Source organism: Halictus rubicundus, chromosome 2 (genome assembly GCF_050948215.1).
Source record: "Halictus rubicundus isolate RS-2024b chromosome 2, iyHalRubi1_principal, whole genome shotgun sequence".
In the NCBI taxonomy this organism is placed as follows: domain Eukaryota; kingdom Metazoa; phylum Arthropoda; class Insecta; order Hymenoptera; family Halictidae; genus Halictus; species Halictus rubicundus.
Window position 1 is genome coordinate 12,987,338 of NC_135150.1, and position 14,118 is coordinate 13,001,455.

A 14,118-nucleotide genomic window follows, 5' to 3' on the forward strand; every position below is an offset into this window, starting at 1 on the left:
GGTTCGCCGGCGATCGAGACCTAGACACGTCGAATCGATTCCCGTGTCGATTGTCGACGACACCGGCCCACCTTCTACGCCAGGGAAAAAGCGAGAACTCTATCGGGAAAATTTTATTTTAACGTCGCACCGGCCGAGACCCTTCCGAAATCCGTAACCCGTCCGTGATCTCTTTCGTTTTTTTCACGCTCCTCGAAGGGTATCGATTGCGAATTACGAGAGTTTGCTACTTCCGTCCTCTACGATCCCGAACGAATCTGTGGGACCGACTCTTTCGGCTTCCTTTTTCGAACACGGAATTCATATTTTCCGGGGAGAAGTGAATCCGTGCGAAATTGAAAGTACAGCGACGCTCTGTTACTACCGAACTGCGAATCCGTATAGTAGATACCGACTGTGAGGAACAGAAACCGTGAGGATATTTATTTCGGCTATTAAAAGTTTTAATAAATGACGTATAATGCGGTCGTTTAGCAAAGTTTTACTGAATTCCAAACTGCGCTCCTACTAAAACGTCCTCTAATTTCTTCCATTGTAAGAAAACTCACGTTTCCGAGCACTTAAACTCGCTCGACTTCACACAGAAGCGAATCGGCTACAATGGAAAGACTACAATGGAAGCCTGTTCGTAAGAAAGACTACAATGTGTGTTTCCTGTCTATAGATGTTTCCAGCCAGTTTCTAGGTTCAACACCTAGGGGATCGGTGACCGATGATGCGTGAAATCAAGCCTAGCTAATCGAGATTAGCCTGAGCACCGTGCTACGACCAAAGCAACCCCTACTACAGGTGAAAAGGAAACAGTAAAAGGCTGGCATCGGCATGAGTCTACTAAAAAGAGGTCCCGGAGCGTGAAGATAGTTTCACACTTGAGTACAGCTTCCTCTGCTGAAATATGTATACCGCGGTGTTTTCTATCCGGTGCTAACAATATTTCGTCAAAAATTACTAAAATAGCCGTGCCAGTCAAACGCGAGGCGACAATTCAACCGCTTAACCCCAGACGGGCCAGAACGGGACAGTTAATTATAGCTGAGCAGAGAGTTAGAATCGAAGATAGTCAGACCGGAGGAGCCGATAATGAATCTGTACGTCTTCTTAAACGTGTTCTCGTCACTGTTGATTACCGGGAGGAGGCGATTCCCTATTTAGAGCGGTATCCGCTCCCCGCTGGTGGAGATCAGAAAGGCGAGAGACACGACGAGTAATTATCCTCGAAACGGAAACGCACCCTAATCCTTGGGCCCTTCCTGCGTTCGGTAGCTGGTGGTCCCGCGTGCACATTAACGGCATGTGTGCCGAGTGCGTGCGACGTGATTGATTTGCTCGGCGTGCGGCTAACTCGAATCAGACGACGAAGCGTCCACGCACACGCGACCCTGATCAGAGCTACTGTGCAGGACTTGGTACAGTATTATAGGAAAACAGAATTTAAGCTGCATACACAACACGATTTGTTGCACCGGTCAGTAAAGTTCTAATTTGACACCGTAGCTAGGTGACTGTTCTATTATCAGAATATTCACGTTCCACTGTTTAGTTTGGATAATCGAGGTTCTAATCTGGCGTGAATCAAACGAGTAAATATGATCAAAATTGTATAGTGTTTGGTGTCGTTTCTATCAGACAACTGTCGAAATTGTATGTTGGTAAGAGTTGATTGAAATATTGATTGAAAATTTTTCGATTCTTACTACAGGAGTTAACAAGGGTGTCCGACGGAAAATAAGTAAATTGCTGTTATCGAGACGCGTCGGCTATCTAAACTGCTTTCATTTCCGGGCATGCATGGATAAGCAAGGTTCTTCTGTAAGTGGAAATAGCTACTTTGTGCTTCGAGAAGAATATAGATTAGCATTCCAGAGCGGTGAATTCCTGAAGCGCTCTGGCAATCGTCAAGAACCGCGCTCTCGACGAATGAACGTTCGTTTGCTTAGAAGAATTCTCGGTAGTTAGCTTCACAAAGGCCGAAGTTCGCAGAATGACTCGTGTGTTGGAAGGCCGAGACGATCTTATGCGTTATTAATCGTTTACGGAAAGATGTAGACAAGAAAACATGGATTTCCGGACTGTTGAATGAATATTTCATGAATTAATGAACGCTCCGTAATTAAACGAGATACAAAAAAGATCTTACCTTAAGGAATGTGTACAATTACAGCGGCAAGGATAAAAAGTAGTAATAAAGAGCGCGTTCGTTAAGGCGGAGAATCTCCGCTTGCGGAGTTTTTATATCTCCGATTATGGTTCTTGTGAACACATTTTTTTATTCATACTGTTCAACGATCCACCTTACATTGTTATGAATAATATATGAGAATCCCAAGAACAATAAAGTAACAAAAAATACATGTATGCATGTGTACATTTATCGTATACGATATTGTTAACCATTTTGAAATATCGAGTGTTGGTTAATTATCGACAAACAGGAAAAACGATAATTGCGGTAGTAGATAATGAAATCTAAAAGTGAAGAACAGTTTAGGTAAAAGGGGTTTAACCGATGGTGGGCAACTTTGCTTTCTATGTTGCCGATAACAGCTAACAACCGTTGCAGCACTGACGTGGTATAGGAGTAGACCACCGACACCGACAAGATATATATAAAGACTGCCAGCACCGACGAGATATATATAAAGAGACTGCCAGCCTTACGGGAGAACGTGTCGCTCGAAAAATACTGTGTTTTCTACTGCCCTCTAGGATAGATTTTGGCTGGAGTAAGAAACAGAAGGCCAACGACGGTATTTCGTCGGTGCAGAAGACCACTAAGGAAATTCTCGTCGGTGAGAAGGTGATTCATCACGGACCCATATCGCTGCTAATGATGCACGTAAGATGATGCAGGTTCTGGTCCAGGCTAAAAATTAGACTAGGGGGCAGCACTATACCGGGGACTCTAAAATCCCGGGCGTGAGCACTCTCATTTCTTCTCTGCTGTGGTCTGCTGTGGTATAGATTAAAAATAGTACTCGATTTCTGCAATAGATGGGCTAAACAATCAACATCACAGATTGTATTTTTATATATTCATAATGTTTGTGATAAAAATAACTTGTCAGCTGTTCATATTATCTTGATAGTATGTAAAGTATTTTTAAGTAGTATTATATTGTATGCTTAATTAGAAACTTCTATGTAATTGGAAATATGGCGAAATCAGACATAATAAACGATTATACTAGAGAGCTTTCACAGTTGGAGAAAGAACAAAGTATAATTGATAGTGCACCGTTTCGTCGTTTAAAAATTGCCGATGCACACGTTTTAGATTCAATAGAAGGCAGAGAAATATGTAATCGTTGTTATAAGTCGCGGAAGTTCTTTTGCTATTCGTGTTGCTTGCCGGTTATCAATGAAAAATATTTTCCAAAAGTAAAGGTATTGTAGCTCTTATATTTCTTATACAATAAGCAGAGTAATATATGTTTATGTATATTTTAGTTACCAATTAAAATCGATATTGTTAAGCACGCCCGTGAAATTGACGGAAAAAGCACTGCAATCCATGCAGCTGTACTTGCTCCAGAAGATGTCAAAATCTTTATATACCCTGATTTTCCAGAGATAATTAATAAGGAAGAGGTATAATGATAACGAATTTATTATCATTCACATGACAGCTTCAGATTTTATAACTTGGTCTGTATAATATCATCCCTTAGACTGTCTTAATTTTTCCTAGCCAAACTGGCAAATCAATTGAATCTCTTTTTGAAGAAGAGGTTAGACAAGGTGATGAAATTGCAATAAACACAATAAAACATGCATTTCCCATAAAGAGAGCTATTTTTATCGATAGCACATGGCATCAGACAAAATCCATTTATAAAGACCAAAGATTTAGAGGTATAATAAATATTATTATTATTCTTGGTATGTGTAACAACATAAAATAATATAACTCAAACAACATTAATTTGTAGATTTACAGTGTGTGATATTAAAGTCGCGAATATCACAGTTCTGGCGACATCAAAAGAAGAGTCCAAGGTGGTATTTAGCTACAATTGAAGCAATTCATCAGTTTTTGGTAGAATTGCATACATGTGCATTTGGTATCATAGATGGATATGCCGATATGGAGAATTCTGTTATAAGATCAATTAAAGAAGAGTTACCTGAGACAGACCAGAGATACAGAGGTCAATATGACAATCTTTTATATTTTTTTAAGTACATGTACGAAAAAATTCATAGTATGTATGATCATGATAAGTTGTGGGCGTATAAGAGGCCATTAATATAATTCTGTGATAGGAAATTATTTTATAAAAAAGTATTAGTGTCTTACAAATCTATTAATAAAAAAATTTTGTTAAAAATAATCCTACTGTACTTTTACCTTCGTTACAATCTTTAATACTTTACTAACCAGCAATTTTCTAATAATATTTTTAAAACTGAAGATCAACATTTGAGAATGAGGCAATAATAAAATCAACAAATTTTTAGAATTAATAGAATGTAACAATTTCTTCTGAAATTATTATAAAGAAACTATTGACGTACATTGGAATGAATATTAATATACATCGTTAGACATATGTAAAACGTTTTTTTGCGATAGTAATAATTAGTTATTCAAAATTGTCATTTGACTAAAGACATAATAGATAATTCTTTGTTTGATTGTCAATTCTAGATATTGAAATAATTCTTAATCAACTTACTTTCGTTCGACAGAAATATTGATACGAATTGTATTCAAATTTGACTGTTGCTATTTCTGTAACTCATGTTTGAGACATTAATGACCCAATTATTCATAAGTGACGCGTTCTTTAATCTCGAAAATGTGTGATCATATTTTTCCTCTTATAAGTGTTAACTACAATCAATAAGGTAGGGATCGTGCATTACCGTAAATCAGAATTATACAAGCAGGCTTGCAAACTTACAAACTTGCAACATAGCCTCTAATACATTACGAAAACGATGTTTCTCGAACAGAGGTGGGTGACCTAATAGGTATTCCCAGCAAACGAAATACGAAATCATGTTATCTATTTCTGTGTGAAAATACCTCCCGAAACGAATGTACCTTATGCACGATCCGTTCGCACGACGTCTAAACCCGAAGCTATACGAAAAACAACGGTCCCATAACAGCGGAACGTTTTGTCGTTCATTGATCTGGAAAATTTCGCATTGTTTATTGTGCTCGAAAATAAACAATCGGAACGGGGAGTGTGCACGGCGAGGAGAAGGTCCCCAAACACAGGGGAGGCGGTACATTCACTTGCGAATAGCTGATACATAGTGACGTCACACGGTCCTCGCCTCTTACGTTCCGCGCCCCGCGGTGCCCGTCAGCCGCCTGCGATGAGTTTAGTTTTGAAAACAAGAGGCTGGTCGCCGCTCGCAAGCCGCGCTCGCGTCTAAACGAAAACTCGAATCAGAGTAAAAGCCCGGTGACACGAAAGGCCGTGCTGTGCTCGTGTCTCGCGCGTGTCCCGTTTCTTCCGGTATTTTCTCCTTTCTTCGGAAAAACGAGACGAAAAAATGGACGCCCTTCGCGAGCAAGTGATGATCAATCAGTTCGTGTTGGCCGCAGGTTGTGCCAGAGAGCAAGCGAAACAGTTGCTGCAGGCAGCACACTGGCAATTCGAGGTAGGAAAACTATTTTCCGCGTCGTTTTCAAGCCAAACATCCAGAACTTCATCGTATTTATGTTCGCCGCGGCTCGATATACGGCTACGTAAACAAAGCAACGAAAATGGCCGACCGTCCCAGGTGCTATTGTCGTGTACGACACACACGGAAATATTACGTTATACGCGTGTTCGCTAAATTGAAAGAATCAATTTGATTTCACCGGATCGATGATAAATCATCAATTATTATGGCCACGAACGTTGTAGGGTGTATCGATTCGTAACAATTGCGATTCGTGGATGCTCCACGAGTCAATGAGCACATTTACTACCACACAGGATGAAGTCCATTCATAAAAATCGTACGATGTTGCTAAGAGGTTTTGTTCGTTATTCGCTGCGACGAGTGGGATCGCTAGTATCTTGTCAAGGTTATATAGCATCGCGCGATGCTTTCAGATTAACACGTTTACTACGGCTTCCATTTGTTTTCGTTCGAGCACTCGTGACTGTAGTTAGCCGCAATTTCGTTTTTAGACACACCGGTCTTATTCGCCGACGTTGCCAGAACGCAAAATCGTCACGTCGAAATATGTATTCGTTTGTCCAAATATATGAGTTCTCGTGTAAGCGCCTTATGCGATTTCGTCGAACGTAACCTGCATAAGTCCGGCCAGGCTATCAACAATGGAAACAACGCTGACATCGCGTGCGCCGCCAATCACGAGCAATAATTATCTTTTCAGTACCGAGTTTTCAGACCTATCGATTTGTAGAATACCGTTTCTGTTGAAAGTCTTCTTTAGTTCATGCAAATACGATCGCATTTACAGCAGAGTAACATAGTATCGTAAATAATAAGTAGTAAATAATCCTACATATTTCAATATATGCGTACTACTTTAAAAAATAAAATATTTTATTCGATGCAATTATTTTTCAAAATAGTATGCATTTTATTCGAGAAATATTGGAAAAATTTATTTTGCCAAATATTACCCACCTCCGATGGCAATTTAGTCTTTTTGATGTACGATGGAATACACGTTACCATCCTAACCTTCGATGCGTGGCGTGAGCGGAATAAGTGCGATGAATTAGTTGACATAGAAAATAGAATTTCGCGCAATTATTCATTAACATTGTAAATGAATACGAAGTGCAACGACTGTCCGCGTATATATTACCGCACACGATGTAAACAAGCGTCGGTTACATGCAACCGTGTATTTACTCGAAACACAGGCAACGATAAAATTCCCCAAAACCGGTTCAATTATTAAACTTGTATTCTCACGCATACATAGTAGCGCGTGTTGTGTATTAGTAGTCACTTAAATTGTCGAATATTACGCCTTGCTACGTCCGGTCTATTGCTATATACATATAGGGTGCCCGAAATTTATCTGTTGGGAAATTATCCTCGATGACTTAGTTTCTTTTTTTGCGTTATTCCAGCTGGGGTATCGAGTCACATTTATGACGATGATCTTCGTATCGTCGAGGCTACGTGTTCTTAGTAGCTGTTTTGATGAGTCACTCGTGTATACGTTACAATAAAAGCGTGAACTTTTGCAAATGTATACACTTGCTAGTCGACACGGTCATTTACGTAAGATTGTGGTAGTGGTGTCGCTAACACAATGTTCGTAAAAGCATAATGTCATGATTCTGAGGCAAGTGTAGGTTAAGTCTAGGTTATGAGTCTATTTTTTCAATGTATGTTTAAATAATAATTAGATAAAGCAAACTTAAAATTTGGTCGAACTAGGTCGAACTCGAAATGCATTCTCTAGGGACAAGATACTTCAAATTTATAGGTTAGGTGGTCGGTCGCAGCACTGTTAGCAAAATTGTTGATCCAAATGCTTTTTGTTTGGCCGTGCATTTACCGAGTTATATTATATTTATTAAAAGCTTCAGTTTTGTTGCTTTTACTTATTCGAATACATTTACTTATGAAGTTAGCTGCTTACTTATAATGACCGGCAAGAATGATCGAGTGCACGCGTGTCTGTTATTTACGAACACCCGTTAGACACGGGATGACTTTTAAATCCGTAACGAAATTATTCGCGCTTATTCGTGTCAAACTTTCACGGGTTACTGTGACTCGCGCTTTAAGTTCAACCAGGCGATTTACGCATTGACCGAGCCCTGAAGAAAAATAATAACGCACCCGTTCGATAATTCCTCACTGCTATCCGAAATCGGCGACGTTTACGTTTCTCATACTTTCACATCATAACATACAATGCGGTCAAGAACCTGCAATGGCCTTTCTACAATTAGTGTCTTTTATCCGTGGCCGGGCATTATCGACCACCTCGCAAAAAGTTTACAAGAAAAATGGAATCCTTACAACATAAATGTACATTTTAAAATGGAATAGGGCGAGAGACCCAATTACTGTGGGGGTACCAATCACTGTGCCTATATTAATTATACTTATTTTTAAAGCATAATAAATATTCAAAAATTATTTTAACCGATAATTATTGATATTATCTGATTTTAATGAAAAAATTTAATATCTCTTTTTTAATAGCCATTACGCTTCAAAAATAAGTATAATTAATATAGGCACAGTAATCGGTACCCCCACAGTAATTGGGTCCCTTACCCTAAATGTTCGTACTATGATAAAGCGGAATTGTGAGATTTCTTTGACTCGTTTTCCATTTCACAATTTTTCGATCTAAGTTCCAACCAGCTCCGACCGGTTTTACCGTTATAATTGTAACATTTACATTCTGGCGAATATGTACGTCGACAACAATGCCATTTTATTTTGATACAGCAGATTTCCCCCCGATTCTAATATTAGTAAAGTCCTCGTTGAGATTGAAGATTCGTATAACTCTATCACCGAGTTCAACGTATGAAAACAAATTATAAAACGTCACTGCAGTTTATTTCCGGAGCTGTATTTGGTATTGAACAACTGGCTATCATTGTGCACAATAAATTGTAATCGGGCTCGTACGAAGCCAGCCGGAAGTCATCGCACTCCAAGTACCTACACACTTTCAAAAAGAGAGAAACAAAATTTATTAAATCCTTACGGTACCGCAACAATTTCCGCAATATTTATTTCTATTATACATTTTTTACTTAGTTTTATGAAAACTGAAACGAGAAAGAAATTTCTTTCGCTGGCTAAAAGCTTCCTGGTAATTAAAATAAAAATATTAGTAGCTTCTGTTAGGGTAAGGGACTCAATTACTGTGGGGATACCAATGACCGTGCCTGTACTACTTATGCTTATCTTTAAAGCATAATGAATATTAAAAAAGAGATATAAAACATATGTACACATAAACTGATTTTAATGAAAAAAATTTAATATAATTTTTTTAATATTCATTATGCTTTAAAAATAAGTTTAATTAATATAGGCGCAGTAATTGGGTCCCGTACCCTAATACAGACGATGTAATGTATTTTGTACATTCGCAGATACCATAAATGCATAAAGATGCGTACTCTAATTACGATCGTTACACAACTGGCCTACAATATTTAGCTGAACGCAGCGTTTAGCGGCGGGTACTCGTGGTCAACGTTTCTATTAAGTTCTTAAGTGTTCCATGTAATGTGCAACATATGTTCTCCCACGAAGTTCCCTGGTGACTGGGACTGTGTTAATTCATAATTAATTCCTCAGATGATAGGTTACGAGATTAGATTGGTTCGTGTTGTGTTTATCGAGCGATTGCGACACTAGCTCCGGCTGAACGTTACATTGTAATCTCCACTGCACTCCTAACAAGTAGTTTCATAAGAATACCGAAGGCGACGTTAACATTGATTTCACTCCGAGGTTATTATCGTCGCATCGTTGTATAAAAATAACCCTCCGTATCGCGTGTCGAAGGAGGAAACATGCTTTTCTTTCTTTTTTCCATTTTTTAATATTGTTTTCACGAATATTCAATGAGTTTCGGAGCGTTGTTATCTAAATGGTGAAACGATATATAATCGGCTTTTATTGTAGTTTGCACTGTAAATACTTCAATGTTTTTAATAGTCGCGTGATGATGCTTTCTCCGTCAACAATCGGTGCTGTGGAAATATTTACTTTAATTGTTTTGGTATGTTAAATACGAAATCAAAATAATATTCCACGTTGTGCAAATTTTTCTTTGATCTTGTTCCGAGTATTTGTGTTTGTAAGAGACGCGTAAAATCCGCAGTGAATTTGTGAATAATTTGGGGTCAACAGGTTAGGTGACTTTTGTGTACACTTGTATTAGCTCATCAGATTTTCTGAGTGCAAAAATCATTTCTTATCTAGACGGAAGTACGTTTTCTATTTTCGTGAATAAAATAATCTGACATTGAGGCAATCTTTTGCGAGCCCACAAGATTTCACTGAAACCAAAATTTTCAGCTCGAGGGACTTTTCTTGCGGAGAGCCAGAATTAAAATTTTAAATGAGTTTTTCTCCTAACTACTTCTCTTGTTACGACGGTCCTGAAAACTTCTGCTGATTAACCTTAAATGTTGCATGTAGCTTTCTTAATGAACCTCCACATTTTTTAACGGTGCCCTTTTTTAATTCAATTCCACATTTCTTAGTGGCGAAGGAAGAACAAAGGGGTCTTCAAAGAATTAACTTTTTCCTTAACATACAGCTGTCTCTAAATTTAACAAAGTAGTCCGTTTAACAAATATCTATTAACATGTTCAATAAACAAAATACAATAAACAAACCTTTTAAGAGCCACAGAACGGTTGTCCAAGATAAAAGATTTTTGCAAGTATGCTTACAATTGGACTACGCATTTTTACAAGAGTTGTCCAAGTCAATTGTAAGAAAGAGAAACGAAATAAAAATGTATTTTCTATAAACAATTTTAATAAGCCGAACGCAGTCTTTTAATTTACCGATTCAGTTTTCTGTCATAAATGCTCAAAATCCACAGACTACTTCAATAAAATTTGAAATTCATTCTACGAACACATCATCTTGTCAATGCAGTTGAAAAGCAAAAAGTTTCCGTCATGCTGTCGCGTTACGAGGAAAATGCAAGAGCTTTCTCAGTTTTCTCAGTGCGCAGATGGCGATGCTCCGTTAATTAAAAAATTCCTCCGTCGATGATACAAACAAAATATAATAACAACCTGCGGTGGCAATGCCATGTCGTCAGGGGAGAACGCGGAGGAATAAGGGAGGAGAGAGAGAGAGAGAGAGAGAATTCAGCTTGTTCGGAGAGTCTAGTCTGAAAACTTTCTCCGGCCGGCTGCTAATACGTTTAACAACAGATTACGACACGGGTTCTAATGACTACTGGCAAGTCTGTTACGTTACCCCGGTACCTTTCCAGTTTCTCGTTCTCTCGTTCTCTTTCGCTTTCTCCCACCCCATTCCGTCCACCTATCTTCCTCGTACGACGGCATCAATACACAATGCACGAGGTATTTTCGTGATTAGCTGGAACGGGTTTGAAATGCGATCAAATATCCTAGGTGAAAAGCCTTACGATCACGTTTATGCCTCCAATTTCTTCGTTCGCCATCTGCAACAACAAATTAATTGATACACAGTGGCCAGAATCAATGTTCGGAAACTTTTTACAATAAAATTACTTTTCCAGAATCGAACCGAACTACTTATGTTCTTTTAAGAGGTTTAAAGGACGAGCTGATTAGATCACGCGTGAAAGAAATTTTGCAAAAATTGCAATTTGTCGGAATCGTGAAGAAAATAGTAATCGGGTAAGGGACCCAATTACTCGTAATGAACATTAAACAAGAGATATGTATATAGCATATATATTAATTGATTTTAATGAAACAATTTAATATCTCTTTTTTAGTACTCATTATGCTTTAAAAATAAGTATAATTAATATGGGCACAGTAATCGGGTCCCTCACCCTGTGTCGAGGCATTACTATATTATGAAATAGCTGCTCACGAAGGGGTTGGGGTAGTTTCGAAGTTTTTGGCCGAAAGGGGACCGCGTCGCTGATCGTTTTATTGGGGTCCAGGCCGTCGACCTTCATATCGAACAGAAAGACGAGGGGTTTGTCAACGATGAGAGACACTGACGGCGACAGAAACAGAACAGATGGACTTTGCCAGATGTCATCGCAATGGATCGTCGTAATCTACCGTTTCTCTAGCTGGGGACCCGGTCTTTGAAAAGGATCCCCGATTAAATGGCATGCCTCGACGATCCGGAGCAACGATAACGATAACAATAGTCTTATTTCCCCTGTCTGGGGACCTATCTTAACGCGACGGCCGCGTAATTACATCTTCTAATGACGCTTCGCAGCAGATCTATCAAGTCGTTCCATAAGCAATGTCGCACTTTGCCACTAACTTGCCGTATGAAATGTGTGCACATTGCACGAACGATAACTACGAAGATAAATTTTGCATTGCCCAATTTGCCTTTCTTTCATGAATTGATAAAAATTTAGGCCAGTCGTATGAGCACATTGTGAACTTTCTCGTCTTCCATGTTTGCAAGTAGCTTCGATTCGTTTTTCATACAATTCCCAGACCGCTTGTATTGTCACTTGCAGAATGCAATTGAAAGAATGTCTAACCGTTAATTATACAATAATATTAATAATTTAAGCAAACGGTGTATCCTGAAGTCTGCTTGCACGGCTCACTCATTTAACACTAAACCTACCACGGTCGAAGTGACCAGTTTTAAATTTTACAATTATAAAACTATAAAAATTCACAAAAATAGTGGAAAATAGTGGAATAAATTTCTTTGACCAAGCATTTATTATATTGAAAATTATGGAATTAAGGTTGCCATTTTTAGAAGGCAATATTTACCAGATACTGTTTGCCATTTTCAACGTTCTACATCCAATAATTCGCATGATGTGAGGGTAGTTTTTATTGTTTGAACACGAATGACAATACAAAAAATATATATTATAAATGTGAGGACTATGTTTAAGGATTACTTTCCAGAAAGATCATAATCTAAAACTTCAATACAAGAGTTCTAATTAGAATACTTTTTTGAAAAGAAATTTTCTTTTCTTTTGTATTGACTAACATGAGCTGTTCAACGTCGGAAGTTCGAAGCAGAAGGTAAGGAAAAATATTTGGCACCTGTTCCTTGTCGCGCGATATGAAACGCTAAAAATAAGCGAACAAAAACTCGATCCCGCGTGATCAATATCGCGGTGGTTCGAACGGTGCTCACAAATACGAGCGTGTGTAGCGTGTTGCCGAAAGTTTTTGTTGATATCTATGTACACAAACTCCCTCTACTGTATCCATAGTTATTTCTTGCAAAACTTGGCAATATTTTTAGCGTTTCATTAACTAGACAATGTATCGGTTTTATCACCGTCGTTGCAGAGTTGGCCTTGATCTTTATGCTCGTGCACTATTCGCTTCTAAACTTAGCTAACCACTTACAAATTTTCTGATAAAACACTGTTTCTGCAAACATCGCAAAAATGATGTTTATCTTTCGATGGTCTCACTGTCGCGCTATAACATGTATGGCCAGCACTAACATCTTGGAGGTCATCCATGACCTCCATTCAATATTGATATGGTTTATAGGATACACTGTACTGAGTAAAACAGCTTTAGTAAACATAGGTCGAAAGGTCAACCGTTTCTGAGATATAAACATTTTTGTTTGCTAGTATCATGATTGACTTGCTTCCATCGCATGCGGTGTTTACTTTAGTGTTTACAAACCGCGTTCTGAATGTTCTTATTCAAGTGCCGACAGTAGATTTCATCCGGAATCAGTTAGCAAGCAAAAATGTTTATATCTCAGAAACGGTTGACCTTTCGACCTATGGTTACTAAAGCTTTTTTACTTAGTACAATGTATTCTATATACCATATCAATATTGAATGGTTTTTTCTTAACACCCTGTGTATATATATCTTTTTTAATATTTATTATGCTTGAAAAATAATACATTAATATAAAAAATAATACAGATAATTAATACAGACACAGTAATTGGCACCCCCACAGTAGTTGGATCCCTCAGCCAAGGTGGCCACTCCATTTCGGAAAATCCACATGTTACAAGCCTAGAGCTATTAGAGTAGAGTGGACATCAATTTCTCTTATCATTATACCTTAAGTATGATCTTCGGAAAAATAGTCTATAATTATATCAATCGTTTTAAGTGGATGATAAGGTTTGAAACTTTTTATTATTATTACTGCTGTAATTTAAAACGATGATTTATAAGCAGATAAATTAGCGAAGTGTGATAATGCTAATGCTTAGGGGTAACAATAACTGTATTAATTGTACTTATTTTTAAAGCATAATGAATATTAACAGATATTAATAAAATAAAAAAACTGGAGTTTGAATTCAAAATTGGAGTTTGAATTCTGTCCGTGATAAAAACCAGGTTTGTTGCATCAGCTCTGCAACGTGAAGGTAAAACGGAATTGTCAATGTTACAAAATAGCGTAGAACGTGAAGTTGGAACAATTTCAGGTTCGCCGGCTGAAAGTAAGTGGAGTTGTTATTAACTCTCACGTTGTCGTCAC

General features: G+C 38.1%; 2 protein-coding genes across 3 annotated transcripts in view; both read left to right on the top strand.

Moving 5' to 3' along the window:
- The first annotated feature begins 2,958 nt into the window (after positions 1–2,958).
- LOC143362630 (tRNA-uridine aminocarboxypropyltransferase 1) lies at positions 2,959–4,325 on the top strand. Of its 2 annotated transcripts, none has more exons than XM_076802976.1 (4): positions 2,959–3,384; positions 3,448–3,588; positions 3,669–3,852; positions 3,930–4,325. In XM_076802976.1, exons 1-4 carry the CDS (start codon positions 3,154–3,156, stop codon positions 4,250–4,252), a joined length of 879 nt encoding a protein of 292 aa, XP_076659091.1. In that variant the 5' UTR covers positions 2,959–3,153; the 3' UTR covers positions 4,253–4,325. The 2 variants fall into 2 exon arrangements, with proteins under 2 accessions (XP_076659091.1, XP_076659098.1); XM_076802983.1 differs by having other exon boundaries at positions 2,959–3,378.
- A 988-nt stretch (positions 4,326–5,313) lies between these two features.
- Positions 5,314–14,118, top strand: part of LOC143365296 (UBA-like domain-containing protein 2) — a 37,899-nt gene continuing 29,094 nt past the window's right edge. Inside the window, exon 1 of the mRNA XM_076805355.1 lies at positions 5,314–5,616. Coding sequence (XP_076661470.1) covers positions 5,509–5,616 — 108 coding nt within the window. The 5' untranslated portion in view covers positions 5,314–5,508. The remainder of the gene's footprint in view (positions 5,617–14,118) is intronic.

Coding starts and splice junctions, on each gene's coding strand:
- LOC143362630 (XM_076802976.1), top strand. CDS start 3,154: ATGGCGAAATCAGACATAATAAACGATTATACTAGAGAGCTTTCACAG. Junction 3,385..3,447: donor AATATTTTCCAAAAGTAAAG/GTATTGTAGCTC, acceptor TGTATATTTTAG/TTACCAATTAAAATCGATAT. Junction 3,589..3,668: donor AGATAATTAATAAGGAAGAG/GTATAATGATAA, acceptor ATCATCCCTTAG/ACTGTCTTAATTTTTCCTAG.